Source organism: Carlito syrichta, unplaced genomic scaffold (genome assembly GCF_000164805.1).
Source record: "Carlito syrichta isolate Samal-C Ts95f unplaced genomic scaffold, Tarsius_syrichta-2.0.1 Scaffold312739, whole genome shotgun sequence".
Taxonomy (NCBI): domain Eukaryota; kingdom Metazoa; phylum Chordata; class Mammalia; order Primates; family Tarsiidae; genus Carlito; species Carlito syrichta.
In genome coordinates this window covers 437,168-460,063 of record NW_007256835.1, presented here as the reverse complement: position 1 = coordinate 460,063, position 22,896 = coordinate 437,168, and the positions used below count along the sequence as shown (strand labels likewise).

General features: G+C 38.1%; 1 protein-coding gene across 1 annotated transcript in view; it reads left to right on the top strand.

Moving 5' to 3' along the window:
* The window catches only part of NFAT5 (nuclear factor of activated T-cells 5), a 145,577-nt gene that overhangs the window by 104,858 nt on the left and 17,823 nt on the right, over positions 1 to 22,896 (top strand). Inside the window, exons 7-10 of the mRNA XM_008070029.2 lie at positions 1,892 to 2,026; positions 2,149 to 2,201; positions 10,981 to 11,113; positions 15,254 to 15,337. Coding sequence (XP_008068220.1) covers positions 1,892 to 2,026; positions 2,149 to 2,201; positions 10,981 to 11,113; positions 15,254 to 15,337 — 405 coding nt within the window. The remainder of the gene's footprint in view (positions 1 to 1,891; positions 2,027 to 2,148; positions 2,202 to 10,980; positions 11,114 to 15,253; positions 15,338 to 22,896) is intronic.

Sequence of the window (22,896 nt, the reverse complement as noted above, 5' to 3'; positions counted from 1 at the left end):
TGGGGGAAAGGTTATAGACTTAACATTTTATTTTGTCAATATAATATATTCATATAATTTCATACCTTTTATTATTTTCTAATCAAAACTACATTTACCATATTTTTTGTGACTGACTTTTAAAAACAAATATCTAGTTCCTATGTTACTCCAAAATTTTACCTTTAAATAAGCTGGTTTAGTTAATTCTGCATTTGAAACAGTATATAATTGCCAGTGTGTGACCAACCCTTTCCATTCTGTTCACACATTAACCCTGTGGGTTCTATACAGTGTATTTGTATATACATTCACAATTTCTTTTAAACGCCTAGACATTGTTGAAAATGTCATTTGTCATTTAAATACAGGTTGAAAATCCCTTATCTGAATACTTAGGACGAAGTATTTCAGATTTTGGATTTTTTGGGATTTTGGAATATTTGCATATGCATAATGAGATGTCTTGGGAATGCGACCCAAGTCTAAACACAGAATTTATTTGTGTTTCATATACACCTTATACACACATATTAAGGTAATTTTATGCAATATTTTAAATAATTTTGTGCATGAAACAAAGCTTGAGTACATCGAACCACTAGAAAGCAAAGATGTCAGCTGAGATCATGTCTGTATTTGCAAACACTTTGAGTGACTAAAGCAGGAGGATCACTTGAGCCCAGGAGTTGGAGATCAGCCCTGACAACATAGGGAGATCTTGTCCCTTTTTTTTTTTTTTTTTTTTTTTTTTTTTTTGAGTCGGAATCTCACTCTGTCGCCCATACTGGAGTGCAGTGGCCGCTCCCGGCCACCGCAGCCTCCACCTGCTGGGCTCCAGCGATCCTTCCGCCTCAACCTTCCAAGTAGCTGGAACTACAGGCACACGCTACCATGCCAGGCTAGTTTTTTGATTTATTGTAGAGATGAGGTCTCACCAAGTTGCCCAGGCGGGTCTCGAACCCACGGGCTCAGGCAATCCACTCACCTCAGCCTCCCAAGGCACAGGATTACAGGCTGAGCCACCAAGCCTGGCTGATAAATAATAATTTACTTATACTTTTCCACATAAGTACTTAACAGTAAAATATACAAGTATGGCATATCATTAAATACAGTGAAAAAATAATGTTTCAGTTGTGGAATTTTTGAGCATTATATTGGCACTCAAAAAATTTCTTTCTATATTGGGACATTTTGTATTTCAGGTTTTTTTGTTTGTTTGTTTGTTTGTTTTTTGAGTTGGAGTCTCACTCTGTCGTCCAGAGTGCAGTGGCACGCTCCCAGCCACCACAACCTTGACCTGCTAGGCTCTAGTGATCCTTCCGCCTCAGCCCTCTGAGTAGCCAAAACTACAGGTGTGCGCTACCATGCCCAGCTAATTTTTTGATTTATTGTAGAGGCAAGGTCTCACCAAGTTGCCCAGGTGGGTCTTGAACCCATGGGCTCAGGCAATCCACTCACCTCGACCTCCAAAGTGCTGGGATTACAGGCTGAGCCACCAAGCCCGGCCTATTTCAGGTTTTTGAATTAAGGATACTCAACCTGTATTTAATGAAGATAGGATACTTATTTGTATCAATAAGCAGAGGCTAAATAATGCAGTAACAACCAACAAAAACAAACAAACAAAAATCTCAGTGACTTTTAACAACAGAGGTGGTAGAACCATGTGAAGTCTTTTAAAGCTTTTGCTTGAACTTGGCATGTTAGTTCAGTTCACATTTCATCCAAACCAGTCACATAGCCAAGCCTGATGTCGGTGGGGCAAGAGTTATAGCCTTTCCAAATAATTGTGGTATTGTCAAAATATTCACCGCCCTTCCTTCAACACTGGGTAATTGCAAGTTGATTTTAGGTAAGAACTAAGTGTTGGTAGTTCTTTTTATGGAATGCTTATGTATACCCACAGCTCAGCCAGCAGGAGTGCCAGAAATCTTAAAGAAAAGCTTGCATTGCTGTTCGGTGAAAGGAGAGGAAGAAGTGTTTTTAATTGGCAAAAACTTTCTGAAAGGAACTAAAGTTATCTTCCAAGAAAATGTTTCTGGTAAGTAGGCAAATTAGTACAGAGATTGTTGCATGTTTCACTTTGTTACATTGATACAGTCATAGCTACAGAGTAAAAAAAAGTTCAGAAGTTCAGTATGTCACTCTTTTTATTTCATTCAGATGAAAACTCCTGGAAGTCAGAAGCTGAAATCGACATGGAACTATTTCATCAGGTATAATTTAAGCCCTTTTATAATTTGGTTGTTTACGCTCTGAGGAATTCAGTCTTGTTTTGAAATTTTTCTGGATCAATAGATTAAATTTGCTCTTCATATGAGATTGTTATGGATCATTTGAAATTTCTTTCTTGAGTTTCTTGAACTGAAATAGAATTATTCCACTATTATTAGACATGACCAGTTCTCTATTTTAAAGTTAAGAGCATTAGTAAACGTTACCATTGTTAAGAAATAAAACAATTCCTTCCTAATATTCTCTCTGAGGCTGAGGATTTGGATTATCTTAACCTCCTCTATAGTTAATCAAAGGGAACCTGATATTAATGAGTACCTGCTGTGTGCCAGGTGTTTTATGTTTGTTAATGTTCCCATCTTGCATTTATTTATTTACTTCCTTATTTTTTTTGAGTTGGAGTCTCACTCTGTCATCCAGACTGGAGTGCAGTGGCACGCTCCCGGCCACCGCAGCCTTGACCTGCTGGGCTCCAGCAATCCTTCCACCTCAGCCTTCCAAGTAGCTGTAACTACAGGCTTGCGCTACCACGCCCGGCTAATTTTTTGATTTATTGTAGAGATGAGATCTCGCCAAGTTTCCCAGGCGGGTCTCAAACCCGCGGGCTCAGGCAATCCACTCACCTCAGCCTCCCAAAGCACGGGACCCTTCTTGCATTTAAAAGCACTCATCACACCTATATTAAAGAGTCTGTATTTATAGGACTTCACCATGTATTATTTTCAAAATAGTGAGGAAAAAGAACTTGAAAACGAGGATCAAGTCCTGACTTAAGAATTAGTATGCGAAGCAGATAGGACCAAACCCATAGAAATTGAGGCTAACAGAAGAAAAGTTAGATAAAAGACACATACAAAAAAGTAGCAGAAATTTTAAATGAGATACAAAGAGAGATACAGAGAGACAGAGCAAACAGAAAGAAGAGCAAGCTAATGTGTAAAATACCCAAAGCCTAAAATTCAGCATAAGGAGCTATTGGAAATAGAAAAGAGCACATGAAAGCAAGTAGAGAAATAAAAGAAGCAAAAATTGGAGAACCTAGCCATTTTATCCAAAAAATGTATAATTCCTTTGTGGTTTTGTTTTGGTTTTTTTGAGTTGGAGTCTCACTCTTACCCCGGCTAGAGGGCACTGGCACGCTCCCAACCACTGCAACCTCTACCTGCTGGGCTCAGGCAAACCTTCCACCTCAGCCTCCCAAGTAGCAGGGACTCCAGGCATGCGCCACCATGCCTGGCTAATTTTTTGATTTATTGTAGAGGTGAGGTCTTGCCAAGTTGCTCAGGCTGGTCTCAAACCCGAGGGCTCAGGCAATCCTCTCACCTCAGCCTCCCAAAGTGCTGGGATTATAGGTGTGAGCCGCCGCACCCAGCCTCCTTTGTTATAGTTTTTTAACTTATTTTTTTATTCCTTTGTGTATTAAAAACACTAATAAAATTGAAAACATCATGTATCCAATATATTGCCACATTAAAACTAAGGGCACACTGAGACTGCCCACACTTCATATACCAGTCACAAGTTCAGAGGTCCCCAGACCACCCTCTCTTTTGAACAGCTGGCTCAAATTCAGGTTTTCCCACTATCCCCTCGGATTTGATAACTTGCTAGAACAATTCACAGAACTCTAGGAAGTGCTATACCTATGATTACAGTTTTATTACAACAAAGGGATACAAATCAGAACCAGATAAAGGGAGAGATTCATAGAGTCAGATCTAGGAGTATCCCAAATACCAAACTTCTGTCATCCACAGAGACACAGTACCCTTTTGGCATATCAGTGTGTGACAATACACAGAGAATTGCCAACCAGAAAAGCTCACCCAAGCCTTTGGTGTCCGGAGTTTTTATTCAGATTTAATCATGTACTGCCCATGCAGCTGACCTTTCATCTTCACTTCAATCAGAGATGAGAACGAATACATGTTTAAACCCCTCGTGATAAATCACATGTTAGACTGGCCAGTAATCAAAACCCCAGAACAAAGATGATCCTATCAGACAGAATATTGCAAGGGTCTAGAGATCACCTCCCAATAACCAAAGGCACAGACTAGACCTGTCTTTGGGCAAATTTAATTCTTTACTACACAATATCCTATAAAGTGGAGCTTCCTGCATACCTAGACAAATGCTATGTAGAAAATTTTCCTCTAGTCTTATGCTAATACATGCTGTGCTGTGGAAAAGACATAGGGGGACTGAACAGCCATTCCTTTGTCATGTATATTATTGGACAGTATCTCCTAGGGTTCATTGCCAGACTTGTCTTAACTGAAATTCTAGTACCTGCTTTGTCATTAACAATCTGTGAGACAAGTCACTTTTGTACCCCAGTTTTCTGATCTGTAACATAAGATCTTTCATTAAATTATTTGAGGTTCCTTCTAACTCTGATATTTTTTTATTTCTTTATTTTATTTTATTTTTTTTTGAGTTGGAGTCTCACTCTGTCGCCCAGACTGGAGTGCAGTGGCCACTCCCGCCCACCGCAGCCTCGACCTGCTGGGCTCTGGCGATCCTTCCGCCTCAGCCTTCCGAGTAGCTGGAACTACAGGCGCACACTACCCCGCCTGGCTAATTTTTTAAAATTTTATTGTAGAGATGAGGTCTCGCCTGCCCAGGTGGGTCTTGAACCTGCAGGCTCAGGCAATCCACTCACCTCAGCCTCCCAAAGGCGCGGGATTACAGGCTGAGCCACCGAGCCCGGCTCATTTTTTTATTTCTTATATAACTTGGTCAGATCATCCCTACTCCCCATGAACCAACAGTAGCTTCCTCTGGAGATTAGGGACAATGTGTTTTGACTCTTTCGTGTTCCTTATAATACCAAACACTTTAATAGATACTCAAGAAAAACTTGTTAGTTCATTTTATTCACCTTGAAGAAAAAGAGGTCTAAGATCTGTTTGTTCTTTTTAGGGTACATCAAGCCCTAATTTCAGCATTCTTCTATACCTAGAACTTTAATCCTGACTAAAAATTAATATACTCATATGTATGTACTTCTGTATGCCATGAACATGTTTTGTTTTTTTTTGACAAATTGGTTAGATTTGTGATGCTGTATTATTGTGATGTTATTCTTATGGAGACTAGTCCTGAAGACTGAGAGACTTACCTTACAAATTATGCAAAATATTAATGAAATAACCCCAATAAATTATAGTCTTAACTTGCTGTTTCATATAAAACTTTATCTACAAGTCATCCTCCCTCTTTCCCCTCCTTCTTTCTCTTTTTTTCTCCCTTCAAGGCATGGGGTAGTTATATTTTTAAAACACTTTTTTTCAGGGCAGTTATGCCAGCTACAATAGATTAAAGAAGAATAATCATAAAAATAAGACATGTGGTGGAATGGAAAGGAATTATGTCCTTATTTGGTGGCTATATCTAGAGGTCCTGGGGTTTTTGCAAGCAAGTATGTAAACAAACTAAATCATAATGTGATCTGTCATTAATCCTGTGGTTTTGTTCATTTTAAAATTTTTACTTTTTCCAGAGAAAGCTTTTATTGATTTTTTTTTCCTAAGGTGCTTTCTGGGAAGTGTTTTCTTAGAATATAATGAGAGATGAGATCCTAGAGAATTGATTCTAGAGATTATATTAAAGAAAAAAAACAAATTAAACATTTGGAGTAAAGAAAATGCATTGAAGGAAAAAAACTTAAGATATGGGCAATAAAGAATGATCAGACCTACACAGAAAAGTTGAAAGGGCATCTGCTGTATTTAAAAATACTTAGAAGTTAATATAGTAGAAAAACCATCAATGATAATTTTACAAATTGCAATTATGAAGAGTTATAATAGCCATTCATTTGCAAACCCAAAATCAATTCATCACCTACTAAAGTTTTAATATTTATATGAATACTGAGATTAATGAAGTCTGAGAAAGTAGTTCTTTGTTTAGTATTTAGCTCTTCTAGTCAAGGTCATAATATAGCTCATGCTCATGTATATCAAATATGATGAGGACATGATCATTACTCCTACTCCCTTTTAACAACTTTAAATGAGTTATATATAACAGTTGTGTATTAAAATATATATAAAAGGATATGCATATATATATATATATATATATATATATATATATATATATATATATACACTCATTGTGTATGTATACAAACGTGTGTGTATATATATATTAAAGGATATACCGGGCTGGGTGCAGTGACTTATGCCTGTAATACCAGCACTTTGGGAGGCCAAGGCAGAAGGATTGATTAAGCCCAGAAATTCAAGACCTGCCTGGTTGGGCAAGATAGTGAGACCTCATCTCTTTAAAAATTTTTTAAAAAATTAACCAGGTGTGGTGGCATACTCCTGTCCCAACTACTCAGGAGGCTGAGGCAAGAGGAGTTTAGGAGGTCAAGGCTTCAGTGAGCCATGATTGTGCTACTGCACTCTAGCCTGAGTGACAACAGAGTGAGACCCTGTCTCAAAAAAAAAAGGTTCTACATACATATGTACACATATATATATAAAAGTATAGTTTAGGGAAAGATAGTATAAATATGGAAAGAAAATTCTTGAAATAAATAGAAGCTGGGCTCGGTGGCTCAGCCTGTAATTCCGCGCTTTGGGAGGCTGAGGTGAGTGGATTGCCTGCGCCCGTGGGTTCAAGACCCGCCTGGACAGCTTGCTGAGACCTCATCTCCACAATAAATCAAAAATTAGCCGGGCATGGTAGCGCACACCTGTAGTTCCAGCTACTTGGAAGGCTGAGGCGGAAGACTCGCCAGAACCCAGCAGATCAAGGCTGCGGTGGCCAGGAGCGGCCACTGCACTCCAGTCTGGGCAACAGAGTGAGACTCCAACTCAAAAAAAAAAAAAAAGAAAGAAATAGAAAAAAGATCCTCAGCAGAGTTTGTGTGAACAACTAAACTAAACAAAGACGAGTTTAGAGGTTGTGTGTTTTCAAATTGGTTCTAACAGTAATTTTGTAATGTGCTTTTGCTCAACTCTACACGTTCCCAGCTGTAAAATGTGAATGTGGCAATGATAAATTATAGGAAAATGAAAACTATCTAGCACTGTTGCTTGTATACTCTGAAAAAGATTATCTGCTAGGGAAAAAAATAGTTATTTTGAATCCAAGCAGATTTTTCTAAGAAATTAGGATTCAACTACTCTTTTTGCCCCTACTCACCTTCCAACCCTTTGTATGTCTTATATTTCAGCTCAGTGGTAGTTAATTGATCTTAATTTGAAAGAGAAGTATATAAAACAACTTTGATCACTATTGACAATTTACCTAGTTTTTTGGCCCAGTGTAGTGGCTCATGCCTGTAATTCCAGCACTTTAGGGGGCTGGGATGGGAGGGTTGCTTGACCTCAGGAGTTTGCGACCAGTCTGGGCAACATAGCAAGACCTCATCTCCATTTAAAAAACATAAAAATAGCTGGGCATGGTCGCTCAAGCCTGTAATCCCAGCACTTTGGGAAGCTGAGGCGAGAGGACTGCCTGAGCTCAGGGGTTCAAGACCAGCCTGAGCAACATGGCAAGACCTCGTCTCTACAGTAAATCAAAAAATTAGCTTGGCATGGTGGCGCATGCCTGTGGTTCCAACTTAGAAGGCTTAGGCAGACATATCACCTGAGCCCAGTAGTTCAAGGCTGTGGTGGCCATGAGTGTGCCACTGTATTCCAGCCTGGGCAACAGAGTAAGACTCTGACTCAAAAATAAATAAATAAATAAAAATTTAAAAATTGACCTAGTTTTAAATTCAAATCAATTGTAAGATTTATAGACTCAAATTGAGGAAGTATAAAGAATAATTAGTAGCAAAATAGGTTCATCTCGTTTTTAAAAGGTTTCAGGCCCAGGCGCAATGGCTAAAGCCTGTAATCCCAGCACTTTGGGAGGCTGAGGCGAGAGGATTGTCTGAGCTCAGGAGTTCGAGACCAGCCTGGGCAACTTGGTGAGACCTTGTCTCTACAATAAATCACAAAAACTAGCCGGACATGGTGGCCTGCATCTGTAGTTCCAGCTACTTGGAAGGCTGAGGCGGAAGAATCACCTAAGTCCAGCAGGTCAAAGCTGCTCTGGCCATGAATGTGCCACTGCACTCTAGCCTGGGTGACAAAAGTGAGACTCCAACTCAAAAAAAAAAAGGTTTCAAATAGTTTTTCTTAAATATGCCCTCCAAAGCAAACAGAGTAAAAGCAATTTGATAGAATATGCATCTGATTTTTAGATATTAATCCTGTTACTATTTACCAAGAAACAAGTTTTTATTTAGAAGAATAATTTCAATGATAAAGTTTGCCAAATGATTTTAAGCATGGAAGGATACTTCCAAGCTATTCATTCAACCATCTTCTTAACTCTAGGTAGACTACTTCTGTGACATAGTTGTAGTGCTTAAACAGTAGAGTGAAAATGAGGATAGCTGGGTGCAGTGGCTCACGCATGTAATCCCAGCACTTTGGGAGGCTGAGGCAAGAGGATTGCCTGTGTCCAGGGGTTGGAGACCAGCCTGGGCAACTTGGCAAGACCTCATCTCTACAATAAATCAAAAAATTAGCCATGCATGGTGGCACATGCCTGTAGTTCCAATTACTTGAAAGGCTGAGGTGGAAGGATCACCTTTAGCCCAGCAGTTTGAGGCTGCGGTGGCTGTGAGTGTGCCACTGCACTCCAGACTGGGTGACAGAGTAAGACTCTGACTCAAAAAAAAAAAAAAAAAGAAGGTAGACACAATTCAAATTAGTTTTTCTTAGAAGTTGAATCAATGCCACTGTGTTTTTGATGACCTTGTGTGCTTTCAGATCCTCCCTACCCCCAGTAACTGTGGATGTACGTAATTTGTACATGTTTTTTCACCTGGTTTAAAAGTTTGTGGGCTTTTTTGAGATGGGTGACTTAGAAGGCATTCTGTTAGTGCCATGAATTAGAAGCTAGTTCTTTATTTATAATGTTACTTCATTTCCGAGTGTTTTAAGATGACTGAGAAGCCAGGCACGGTGGCTCAGCCTGTAATCCCACGCTTTGGGAGGCTGAGGTGAGTGGATTGGCCGAGCCCACAGGTTTGAGACCCGCCTGGGCAACTTGGCGAGACCTCAACTCTACAATAAAAATAAAAAATTAGCCAGGCGTGGTAGCATGTGCCTGTAGTTCCAGCTACTTGGAAGGCTGAGGCGGAAGGATTGCCGGAGCCCAGCAGGTCGAGGCTGCGGTGGCCAGGAGCGGCCACTGCACTCCAGTCTAGGTGACAGAGTGAGATTCCAACTCAACAACAAAAAAAAGATGACTGAGAAACAAATTAAGTGCTCATATATTGAAACCTTAGCCTTGATCTCATTTGTCCCATGTTCCATTCAACTGATCAACCAATTGTAGTCTATCTAACTAAATTTAAAATGCCATCAAACTCACTACACCCTCAGCTGTCAGCTTTGGCCTTCTGCATATCAGATCATTAGTAAAAAAGCATAATCACTAATCTCTACCACCAATGTTCTGTGCCATTACTATAATTTGCTAGGGAAAAAGAAAAGAATGTCAAATATGGTTCACATTATTTTCTGAGATCATATAGTCCCCTTAAGTAAGTACTGGTGAAACATTTATGAACCCTACTCTTTTCTTATAAGGATGCTTCTGCTACTTTTCAGACTAAAAACATCTTTAATCTACTAAGATTTGGATAAACTGAACCCTATTTGACTTTAATGACAATTAAATGGTTAGGAAGTAGTAAACTGCATTATGAAGTACATCTCACACTGAGGTTACACAGAACATATGGTAACTGACTTTGTGCTTGGTGGACATATTTTTCCCTCATAATTTATTCATTTCTTATGTAGCTAATATAGTGGAGTGTGTTTTATGTAAGAGTGAAGAACAGAATAGCCTAGATCCTCACAGAGCTTAATTCTTGTGGTTGGAAAGACCAAAAACAAACAAAAAAATCAGGGTAATTTTGGGTGGTAATAAGTGCTGTTATAGAAATAAACAAGATTATGTAGTCAGGTTGGGGAGGGGTACTACTTTAAATAGGATGATCAGGAAGACTTCTCTGAGGTGACCTGTATAATTTCTAAGATGAAGCCGGGCTCGGTGGCTCAGCCTGTAATCCCGCGCCTTTGGGAGGCTGAGGTGAGTGGATTGCCTGAGTCCGCGGGTTCGAGACCCGCCTGGGCAGCAAGACCTCATCTCTACAATAAATCAAAAAATCAGCCGGGCATGGTAGCGTGCGCCTATAATTCCGGCTACTCGTAAGGCTGAGGCGGAAGGATCGCCGGAGCCCAGCAGGTCGAGGCTGCGGTGGCCGGGAGCGGCCACTGCACTCCAGCCTGGGCGACAGAGTGAGACTCCAACTAAAAAAAAAAAAAAAAAAATTTCTAAGATGATTTGTATGAAACCTGAAAATGGGTAAGGAACTCACCATTTGAGGAAATGAAGGAAGAATATTATAACTGGAGAGAACAAGAAGTGTAGAGACTCCGAGGTAAAATCAAGTTTAGTATGTTGAAAGAGTAGACTGAGGTCAGTGTGGCATTTAGCGAGCTAAGGGAGAGTAGGAATGAAATGAAGTTGAAGTTGACAGGGTGAGGACTTTGTAAGCCATTTAAAAACATTTAGATTAATATCCTGATGCTGTGAACCTGAGCTTTAAAATACATTTTTAAAAAAAAATTAGACTTTTTAAACTTTACAGCTAACAGGAAATATAGTTAATTAAATTTTTTAACTTAAATGTCACTTCTTTTCTGACTCTTTTACTTTTCTTTAAATTAGAATCATCTTATTGTGAAGGTTCCCCCCTATCATGACCAACATATAACTTTGCCTGTATCTGTGGGAATATATGTAGTGACTAATGCTGGAAGATCTCATGACGTTCAGCCATTTACTTACACTCCAGACCCAGGTATGTCAACATGAAAAATTCTGAATAAAGTGAATAATGAATTTCTAGTTCTTTGAAAGAATATGAGGATGATCAGCCAACCAAAAAGAAGTTATTCACTAGATGAATTGATACTTGTTTCTTTTGGAGGGGGCATTATTTCCCAAGAAGACAGGTGGCAAATACTGCTTTTACTCTTACGTTAAGGAAATCATTTCTACCTTATACTCTAATAGTAAAAGAAAAGCTGGGAGTGCTCTGAAGTCATACTCTCTGAAGCTGTCTTAACAGGTGACTCAAGTAAGAATTACCATTCGTTGAGTACTTCTTAATGCAAAAGGTGAAAGTGACAACTTTGGGAAATTGCTGACAGTTTAGTTTGGCTGGTTTATAGAGTGCATTTTGAAAGAGGTAAGAAATAAGCCTGGAGTGATAAGTAATAAAATAAAAAAAATCAAAAACTGATTTTAAATAAATATTTTAAATATAATTTTCAGCAGCTAGGTAAAACAAAGTGGTTTTAGATATCACAGGAACAAGAACAACTGAAATGTTAAAAGTTGGAAGATATTTGGCTATGTAGTGTCTCATGAGTTCTTGCCTGCATTCATTTAGTTGCCTGAGGAAGAAAAAAGCCTTCTCTGTTTTTCTTAATTTATCTATTTTCTTTTTAATCATGTATTAATGTTGCAACATTGGTTATTTCCACTAGTTTGCTACAAAAGATATGCTACATATAGGACTAATGAAGTATCTCTCAGTATTTGTCTCAGATTAAAAGATTATATGTAAAAACTGGTCCAAAAGGGCAAAGTTTAGAAATAATATCCTAGCTTCAACAAAAGTAGGAGAAATAAGGTTGGTTTATACTCAAAGACCAAGTATGTGATTGTTTTCTTTCTCGGAAGTCTTCAAAAATCCAAATCAATTTGACTTAAGTTAATGGTAGTTAAAGCATTTTAGTAACTGCTTGTTACCAAATATTGATATTTAATATTTTGCAGTAGCTTGCACAAATATGGATAGGAAGATGGTATAATTAATACGTAAGAATTTGTTTCTTGATGGACTTCTGTATTAGGTGTATGGGAATAAAAGGGAAGTGTTTGTCAGGTAATAGCCTTAAAGTTTTTGCTATCCTAAAAATACTGAGTTTTTTTTTTTGTTTTCATTTATTTATTTGGTTTTATTGATTAATTATAGAGAACTTCAGAACTTTGAAGTACTGAGCATCAGCATTAAGAGTCCTCATTTCTTAGTGATAAACGCTGATTATTAGAAATTTCCCTTTGATAATTTGCCATATAAAACAGCTTTTAAATATTCTGCTTTAAAGTCCATACTAATTGCCTAATTTTTGCCATATTTAGATGATCATTACCATATGTTTGTTCTTTCAAGTTTTCCCCGTACATATTTTATGTATCATAGATAGCAATCATTCTTAGAAAATCTCATTTGGATAAATATATTGTATGCACACTTTATATAATAAGATCTATTGCCTCAGCTTCTGCCTTTTTGATACTACTAATTCAAGAATCTTCCCACGACTTTTTTTTTTTTTTTTTTTTTTTTATAAAATGTGATCATCTTTTCAGGTGTCTGAGCGAGAGAATTTGAGTTCAGGAAAACTTGGGCAACAGAAAAATTACCCTATCTCAGTATGACAAACTAATAACTGTTGTAATTCATTTAGGGACTATGGGTCAATATTTGAATATGCAGTAGAATATGATTATAGTGGTTAAAACTAGGCCTACCCTAATACTCACAAGTTGGAGTAAAAATGGTGACTGTTACTACCATCTATCTAAATATTTAGAAGACACAAATAAAACTAACAAATCATTAAATAAAATATCTCCTCTCTTTGTATTTTGACTAAAATGCCTTCATAACAACCTGGGCATCCAGATTTGAATTTAGAATTTTCAGACACTTCAAATGCTACATACTAAACTGGAATATGGCAACATGAGGCAAGGGGATCCCTGCCTGCCAGCCTTTTTGTCCCACTTCTGGCTTATCCTATACTTGCAGGACTTTGATACCCTAGCCAGTGCTTCCAAGCTCTTTCCACCCAACAGGCCCAGGATAGCTGTACAGAAAATTTGGAGTACTGGGTACTTTGTTCATGGTCTCAAAGTAGGGTCAGGGCTAAGCACGGTAGCTTAGGCCTGTAATTCTGGCACTTTGGGAGGCCGAGGCAGGAGGATCACTTGAGGCCAGGATTTCAAGATCAGTTGGACAACATGGTGAGATCCCATCTCTACAAAAAAATTTCTAAAAATTAGCTGGGCATGGTGGTGCATACCTGTAGTCCCATTTACTTGGGAGGCTGAGACCAGAGGATCTCTTCAGCCCAGGACTTTGAGGTTACAGTGAGTTATGATAGCACCACTACACTCCAACCTGGGTAACAGAGCAAGACCTTGTCTCTTAAAAAAAAAAAAAAGTAGAAATTACAAAATTTTTCAAGAATTGATTTCTACTTTTAAATCTGTAATTGTTAGAATTAATATCATGCATAAAGCTTGTGTGTAGGTCTGGGTGTGTGGCTCATGCCTGTAATCCCAGCATTTTGGGAAGCCAAAGTATGAGGAATACTTGAGACCAGGAGTTCAAGGTCAGCTTGGGCAACATAGTGAGACCCTCAACTCTACCAAAAAAAAAGTTGTGTGTGGATTTCTTCTTCATCCAATTGACTATAAGTCAATTGCTGGAACTACTGTGCAACATACTAAGATAAATTATTTAATGTCATTTTTAGTCTGGGCACTGTGGCTCACACCTATAATCTCAGCACTTTGAGAGGCGGAGGTGAGAGGATTGCCTGAGCTTAGGGGTATGAGACTAGCTTGGGCAACTTGACGAGACCTTATCTCTACAACGAATCAAAAAATTAGCTGGCCATGGTGGTGTATGCCTTTAGTTCCAGCTACTTGGAAGGCTGAAGTGGAAGGATTGCAGAGCCTAGCAGCTGTAACAGTGCCACTGTACTCCAGCCTGGGCGACAGAGATAGAGACTCAACTCAAAAAAAAATTTTTTTCTTCTTAGATGTGTAGTTTTATCTCTTTACTTAGTTATAACTATCATTTGATCCTATCATTTGACACATTAGTTAATATAAAATAAATAGTTTTAAAATAGAAATTTAAATTTATTTATTTATTTTGAGATAAGATCTCACTCTGCCACCTAGACTAGAGTGCACTGGTGTGATCATAGCTCACTGTAGCCTCCAACTCCTGGGCTCAAGTGATCCTTCTGTTTCAGCGTCCCAAGTAGCTAGGACTACAGGCACATACGACCACCCTTGGCTAATTTTTATATTTTTTATAGAGATGGGATTGTACTATGTTACCCAGGCTGGTCTTAAGCACCTGGCTTTGAGCAATCAATCCTCCTGCCTTGACCTTCCAAAGACCTAGGTTCACAGGCATGAACCACTTTCCAACATTAAAATGTATTTAAGTAAAATGAACATACAGTCATTTGAACTAATAACCCATTTTATTTTTTGCAGTTTATTTAATTTTATCGTTAGAACCAACCTTTTTTCTTAGGCTCATTAAATTTAAAATTGTCATGGTAGATGTAATTGATATGATTAGATATGGTAGCTCAGCAATTCTCCTTTAATACTAGCAAAGATATTTTTTCAAGGTATTACAAAAAGAGTAATGATAATAAGATTCAGTATGTTTATTACACTTTTTAAAGTTAGCTTAAACATTAATTGGCTAATGCATCTGAATCAGTATTTTTAAATAAGTTATTTATGTAGATGAATGGTGAATTTTTTTTCTTGCTAATGTTTCAGTATATTTGGTAAGTTTTAAATGTTTGATATTATTATATAAATTCTCTACTCATCTGATACCATCACTGTGTGTACTTTTACAAGAAGGATTTTTTTTTAATTGCTGTTTTGGTTTTGTTTTGATAAGTGATCATATGTTCTGTCCACTTGGAGATTGGTGAATTTAGAGGATAGACTGCCCGTTACAAAAATTAACCTCAACCTAGAACTTCTGCTAAATAAATAATTTAATGATGCTTGTGACAAAATGTTTCAATTAAAGAATTTTAAGATACATATTTCATTGGGATGAATAAATGTAAATAAATGCATTAATCTTTTTTTTTTTAAATAGCAGCAGCTGGTGCTTTGAATGTAAATGTGAAGAAGGAAATATCTAGTCCAGCAAGGCCTTGCTCTTTTGAAGAGGCCATGAAAGGTATCAACTTGATTCTTCTCAATAATTGTAAATAGGCAATCCTATATGTTTTCTCTAGTAAATCTTAGTATCTTGTTTTCTCTTATGTACTTACAACACTTAACAAGTTATCATCCATATTATCGAACCTGCTATTTTTCTTCATTCAGCTTATAAACATAGCTTTTTTTTTTCCAGTCAGGGCTTACTCTGTTGCCTAGGCTGAAGTGCAGTGGCATGATTATGGTTCATCACAGCCTCTAGCCCTTGGGCTCAAGTGATCTTCCTATCAACTCCAAGTAGCTGGGACTAGACATGCATGCCACCACACCCAGCTAATTTTTTTATTTTTTGTAGAGATGAGGTGTCACTATGTTGTCCAAGCTGGTCTTGAACTCCTGGGCTCAAGTGATCCCACCTCCGCCTCCGAAAGTGCTGTGATTACAGGTGTGAGCCACTGCACCCAGCCAGCTTTTTTCTAAACATATGTTGGGATGGAGGAATATTTTTTAAATTCTTCAACATTAAAATTCTTAAAAGTATATGAAAAGTATAGTAATGTAAAATAAAATCTATAAAATTTCTTGTTACCTATAAGGCTAATACTGACATTGAGATTGAAGAGACTAACATATGAACCATAGGCATTTCAAAAAGTTGCTTTAGGTTCTTAAATTATCATTCTCTCTTCTGACATTTTTATTTATTCCCCTGCCAATCTCAAGAAACAGTGAAAACCAGGCTCGGTGGTTCAGCCTGTAATCCCGCGCCTTTGGGAGGCTGAGGTGAGTGGATTGCCTGAGCCTGCGGGTTCGAGACCCGCCTGGGCAATTTGGCGAGACCTCATCTCTACAATAAATCAAAAAATTAGCCACACGTGGTAGTGCGCGCCTGTAGTTCTAGCTACTTGGAAGGCTGAGACGGAAGGATCGCTGGAGCCCAGCAGGTCGAGGCTGCGGTGGCGGGGAGCGGCCACTGCACCCCAGTCTGAGTGACAGAGTGAGAATTCAACTCAAAGAAAAAGAAAAGAAACAGTGAAGATAAATGATATTTTCAGGATGTTATAATAAAGTAGAGCAGATTATTTTCTTAGCAGATTGCTAATGCAACTATGGTGTACAGTGATGATGCTTTTGTGTCTTTATAGATGAAGATGCCAATTACATAAATTTTTCTGCCCTTAAATTCATATACATTAAATCAAATTTAAAATTTTTAAATACTGTACTCATTTATGTTTTCAAGGGGCATGATATACATAACAAATTTTATCAAATACAATGAAATTTTTTTCTATTGTCAGTAGTAAAATTCAGCATTCACATATATAATGTGTTCAGTATTATAATTCATTATAATTTCCTATCATGAACACTTTCCAGAGTAGATTAGTGAGGGATTATGGACTAGTAAATAAACTGCCTTGATTATCAGATTCAGCTGAAAGAATATTCACAATATGGATAGCCATAGCTAACATTTATTGAACATATATTAAGTGCTAAGAAATGTGCCAAGTTCTTTACAGGCATTATGTAATTTAATCTTCCAAACTATGAGGTAGGTTACTTACTGTTTTAATTTCATAGATGAGGAAGCCAAAGCTCCAGAGAGGTTAAATAATTTGCCATGGTCACCTAGCTAGGATTTTTAAAATATTGATTGAGTTGCCGGGCTCAGTGGCTCAGCCTGTAATACCGCGCCTTTGGGAGGCTGAGGTGTGTGGATTGCCTGAGCCAGCGGGTTCGAGACCCGCCTGGGCAACTTGGCGAGACCTCATCTCTACAATAAATCAAAAATTAGCCGGTCATGGTGGCGCGCGCCTGTAGTTCCAGCTACTTGGAAGGCTGAGGCGGAAGGATCGCTGGAGCCCAGCAGGTTGAGGCTGCGGTAGCCAGGAGCAGTCTCTGCACTCCAGTCTAAGCGACAGAGTAAGACTCCAACTCAAAAAAAAAAAAAAAATTGATTGAGCTTCTATGCAAAAATCATTCAAACCATAATTAGATGAATAATACCATAATTAGTTAATCATTAAAGAAAGTCAGGTATGTTGTCTATCCTTTGCCAACTTTGAGGCATCTATTGTTTTCTCTAAAAACCTCTTGATACTGCCTTCATAAAGTATCAAGTTGAATGGAACACAATCCTATTCAATATGAAATTTCTCATGCAATGTTATGAATTGAAGGTTAAAAGGTTTTAGATGCTGTGTTTAATTTTTAGTAATAAAAAGTTTTAGTCTTTTGATTAAAATATTACTAACCTAAAAAATGAGTAAGAAAGAGACAAATACATATTATTCTTTTTTATTTATAATTCAGATATTTTTATTTTGACAATTACCTTATCTATTAAAGTATGATAAAAATTATTTTATGAAGATATTAAATTGAATACTATACTGTATTATTAGTTTAAAATTTTCATTTGTCATTTTAAATACAATATTATTAATTGGAGATTTCTGACTGATTAAAAGAAGCACAAAGCAATAGCTTTTAGGACCAGGAATTTTCCTTGACAAATAGCTTATTTTTATGATTGCTTGAAATCAGAGCTTTAGTATTATACCAAGCCACTTTGTGGAGATTTAATTAATTATACTTTAATTACGAAGACTGAGCATCATCAATGACTTTTAAATTTGTGTTATGGCAATAATCCTCCAAGTAACATTCTTATAAATAGCCATCAATTACCTTCAGATTTAGAACTTGATATCTACATTTGATATTATGGTCAGATATTGAAAGCTTTCTTTTTTTGTTTTTTTTGAGTTGGAGTCTCACTGTCACCCAGGCTGGATTGTAGTAGCATGCTCACAGCCACCTGCTGGGCTTAGGTGATCCTTCTGCCTCAGCCTTCCAAGTAGCTGGAACCACAGACGCGCGCTACCACACCCGGCTGATTTTTTGATTTATTGTAGAGACAAGGTCTTGCCAAGTTGCCCAGCCTGGTCTTGAACCCCTGGACTCAGGCAATCCTCTCACCTCTGCCTCCCAAAGTAAGCTTTACACAATTTATGTATATCCTTAACATAAAAGTAATACAAATCTGATAAGGTAAAGTATACAGTTTATGCTATTGTTAACAATTTCATGGGAATTCTAGAAAGTTTTTATATCTATATAGGTACAGGTGTATGTGAGTATAAACAAGATAGATTACTCAAAGACTCTGGTGCAGGTTTGAGACCTAGGAATAAAGTGTTGATGTGCATTCTCTCAGTTTCACCTTTGTAAAGAACAGATAATTGGATGAGTGTGAAAAATAGTTGAGAGCATATACTCTGTAACTAGTTGCAAGAGTTTATGTGACAAAATTTAAAAGTCTAGAGGAACCATAGAGATAATCTAGTTTAATCTCATTTTATAGATTAATAAGCCAAGGCTTAGAGAGGTTAAATGATTTGCTCAAGGTTATACACCTGGTAAATGACAGAGATTGCAACTCAGATTTCCCACAAAATACTCTATAGTATTTCCTCTTTTACAAATCTTATTCATATTTTAAGCAAATGTATTTATTTTTGAACTAGATGCTGCTTACTTGCAACAAATTTTTAGTAAACGTTATTGTTATTCTAATTTTTTGAAGTTGCTTTTATTTCACACAAGTGGAAGAGAAAGCTGTTTAAAAGTTGTTTGGGATAAACTATCAATAGCAATCTTCTCCACAAATTTAAATAGATATTGGAGTGACTAAATATGTCTCTTATTTGCCATTTAGATTTTCTGAATTTGCTTTAAAAGTATCCCCCAGCCCTTAGATAGCACACAGACTTTACTTGTTTGCAATTTTTTCTTCCTTCATTAGAATGTAATTTCCAAAGAATAGGAACTTTATCCATCTTATACATCACTGGATCTCTAGAACTTGGGACAGTGGCTAGAACATTATAGGGGCTCAATAAATAGATATTGAAAATGTAAGCTGGGCACGGTGGCTCACGCCTGTAATCTCAGCACTTTGGGAGGTGGAAGCAAGAGGATTAACTGAGCTCAGGGTTTTGAGACCAGCCTGAGCAACATGCTGAGACCCCATCTCTACAATAAATCAAAAAATTAGTCAGGCATGGTGGTGCATGTCTGTAGTTCCAGCTACTCGGAAGGTAAGCCCAGCAGGTTAAGGCTACAGTGGCTGTGAGTGTGCCACTCCACTCCAGCCTGGAAGACAGAGTGAGACTGACTCAAAAAAAAATGTAAGAAGGAAATATAAGTTGACATCTCGAGTCCTTTAATATTGTGTAAAGGCCCATTAAAATACAGTTGTGGGTTCTAGGATAAAATGCTATAGTCTCACTTTCCCCTACTCCTCTAAGTACTACAAAATAGCCTGGAAATAATTCAACAATTATACAAGGACTTTAAAATAGGGGCCCTCAGAACTTAAAGAATGGCACTGCAGTGAGTTTCTTGGGTTTTCATTTTATCTACCATTCATCTGAATTGGGTGTTTGAGAGTCCTGCAAGCCAAAACTTCCAAAAGGCATAGACAGAAAATAAACTAGTGAATAGATAAGGAAAGTCACTCTTTTTGGCCAAAGGACTAAGAAAGTAACAGGTCAGCAGACTTAGTGGGATGATTCATATCTAGTGGCAGCAGCTGGCTAACCAGTAGAGTTTGGGAGCCAACCCAATGCCCTACCCATTTCTATAGCAGCAATAACAGAACATCGGAGAGCCAAACCCAGCCCATGCCTCACACCTGCCAGCAGCAGTAGGCCTGATTTGCCCACAGTAGAACCCAGGAAGGCCAACACACACCAGGCCACACATGTGCTAACAGCAGCGAGTTGGTCTACATATCCGCAGAAATGGCAGCAGCAGAACTCAGGAGGCTGACCCATCCCTAACGCCACACCGGGAAACAGCAGGCAGATTCTCCACCTACACTGATGGCACCTGCAGGCCCAGTATTTCCCTCTCCTCCCATCAGCAAAGAGAAGTCCCAAGCTCAGCAGATCCTAGCAGTCTAACCAAGAGCGAAATAATATCTTGTCCTATAATATTCTGACCTTCTGCCCAGTGACAGCAACCTAGAGGCAGAAAGTGAAACCTGGCCTGGTGTCTCTCCATCCTTCACACAGTGATAGGGAGCCACCCAAACCCACAGCACTTGACCCTTCACTCAGTGGTAGAAGGCAGCCCATGTAGGTGCTTCCCTAACTCTAGAAGTACCAGCAGTGATAGAATGTAAAGCTCATTGGAAACAGGAGACCAGAGAACAAACCAGGAGAAATGCTTTCTTTCCATTCTACAGATCCAGCATCCCTCACCCCCAACTGATAGTAACACCAGTCAGCCCAAGGAAGTACCCTCTGCTCACGAAGGCAGCACCAGCAACAGGGATCCAACTGGAGCTCAAAAAGAGCCAGACCAGAATAGGGTTCAGAAAGAAATTGTCATGGAAACTATGATAAACAAAATTAGACCAGAACTGACACAGATAAACAGAGTAACTACATGCATTAAGATTTTTTTTTCTTTTTTGAGTTGGAGTCTCACTCTGTCGCCCAGACTGGAGTGCAGTGGCCACTCCTGGCCACTGCAGCCTTGACCTGCCGAGCTCCGGCGATCCTTCTACCTCAGCCTTCCAAGTAGCGGGAACTACAGGCGCGCACTATCACGCCTGGCTTATTTTTTGATTTATTGTAGAGATGAGGTCTCACCAAGTTGCCCAGGCGGGTCTCGAACCCGTGGACTCAGGCAATTCACTCACCTCAGCCTCCTAAAGGCACAGGATTACAGGCTGAGCCACCGAGCCTGGCTTAAAATCAAAATATTAACGATATGAGGTGATATGTTAGTTAGCTTGGTTGTGATGATTATTTTACTATATAAATAATATATATAAAATTATTAAATTGTACACCTTAAATATGTCCAACTTTTAATTTGTCAGTTATACATCAATAAAGTTGGGGAAAAAATAAAAATAAAAAAATTGAAATCACACAGCATATATTCTCCAGCCATAATAAATCTATACATCGATAACAGGACAATGGGAAAAATCTTCAAACACTTGGAAGTCAGCCAGCATACTTCTAAGCAATCCACGGCTCAAAGATAAAATATTAAAGTAGATTTTAAAATAAATGGAACTCAATAAAAATTAAAATATAACATATCAAAATGGCACCAGATGTTGGAATAGATAAAAGAGGTTTTGTCAACATGTTGGCTCCTGAATTGGGCAAAGTTCCTACAGTCTTGAATGAGAGAAGAGAAAGAGCCTCCATCTGCAGAAATGATCCCACAGTGGAAATTTAGCAGCCTCAGATTTCCTCCTGGGTTTTCTAATGATTTCTTAGCACAGAGAGCCAATTTTAACTGTTAATGGAATTTTATCATTTTATGGAAGAACTTAGATTTTTATTCTTTCTAGAAGGCTTTTTATTCATTTCATGACATTTTTCTAAATGTGCTTAGCCTTTTATTTTACAAAACTCACCCTCTTGCATACATGTGAAATTATAAATAGCATAGCAAGTTCATATGGGTGCTTTGTTTTTATGTTTGTTATAAAAAGGACTGGATTATGCAGTATTTCATTATAATGTATAAAGTCATCAAACCATATAACAAAATGTTGCAAAATAAAGGAAGTACTCATAATTTCAAGTTGCTAATAAAAAAAGTTTTGTGAGATATAGCTAAAGCAATGCTAAAAGAAAGTTTACAACACTAAATACATTAGAAAAGAGGAAACATCTCAATAACCTAAGTTTCTACTTGAAGAACCTAGAAAAAGAAAAATACAATAAACCCAAGGGAAGCAGAAGGAGGGAAACAAGAGAAAAGATTTGAGAACAGAAATCAATAAAATTAAAACCAGGAAAAGAAATAGAGAAAAATCAATGAAACCAAAAGCTGGCTCTTTGCGGGGACGGAACCAGTGAAGTTGATCACCTCTGTCAAGACCAGAAAAAGAGAAGACGCAAATCACCAATATCAGAAATAAAATAAAGGTATCACTACAGATCCTGCAGTCATTAAACAAGTCATGGAATGCTACAAACTATTTTACAATCATAAATTTGACAACTTAGAAGTGATGAATCGCTGGGCGCAGTGGCTCACCCCTGTAATCCCAGCACTTTGGGAGGCGGAGGCAAGAGGATTGTCTGAGCCCAGGGGTTCAAGACCAGCCTGGGCAACTCGGTGAGGCCTCATCTCTACAATAAAAATCAAAAATATTAGCCGGGCATGGTGGCATGTGCCTGTGGTTCCAGCTGAAAGGCTGAGGTGGAATGATTACCTGAGCTCATCAGGTCGAGGCTGCAGTGGCCGGCAGTGTGCCAGTGCACTCCATTATGGGCGACTGAGTGAGACTTTGATTCAAAAAAAGAAGAAAGAAGAAAGATGAACTACAAACTACTAAAGCTGAACCAAAATGAGATAGATGGTCTGAATAATCCTATAACCACTAAAGACAATTTTTTTTTAAGGGAAAATACATTCAGTCTTTCACCAGTGAAGTATGATGTTAGCTGGAGGGTTTTTGTTGATGCTCTTTATCAAATTGAGGCATTCCACCTGTGCTTTAATTTGTTGAGACTTTTTATCATGATACAG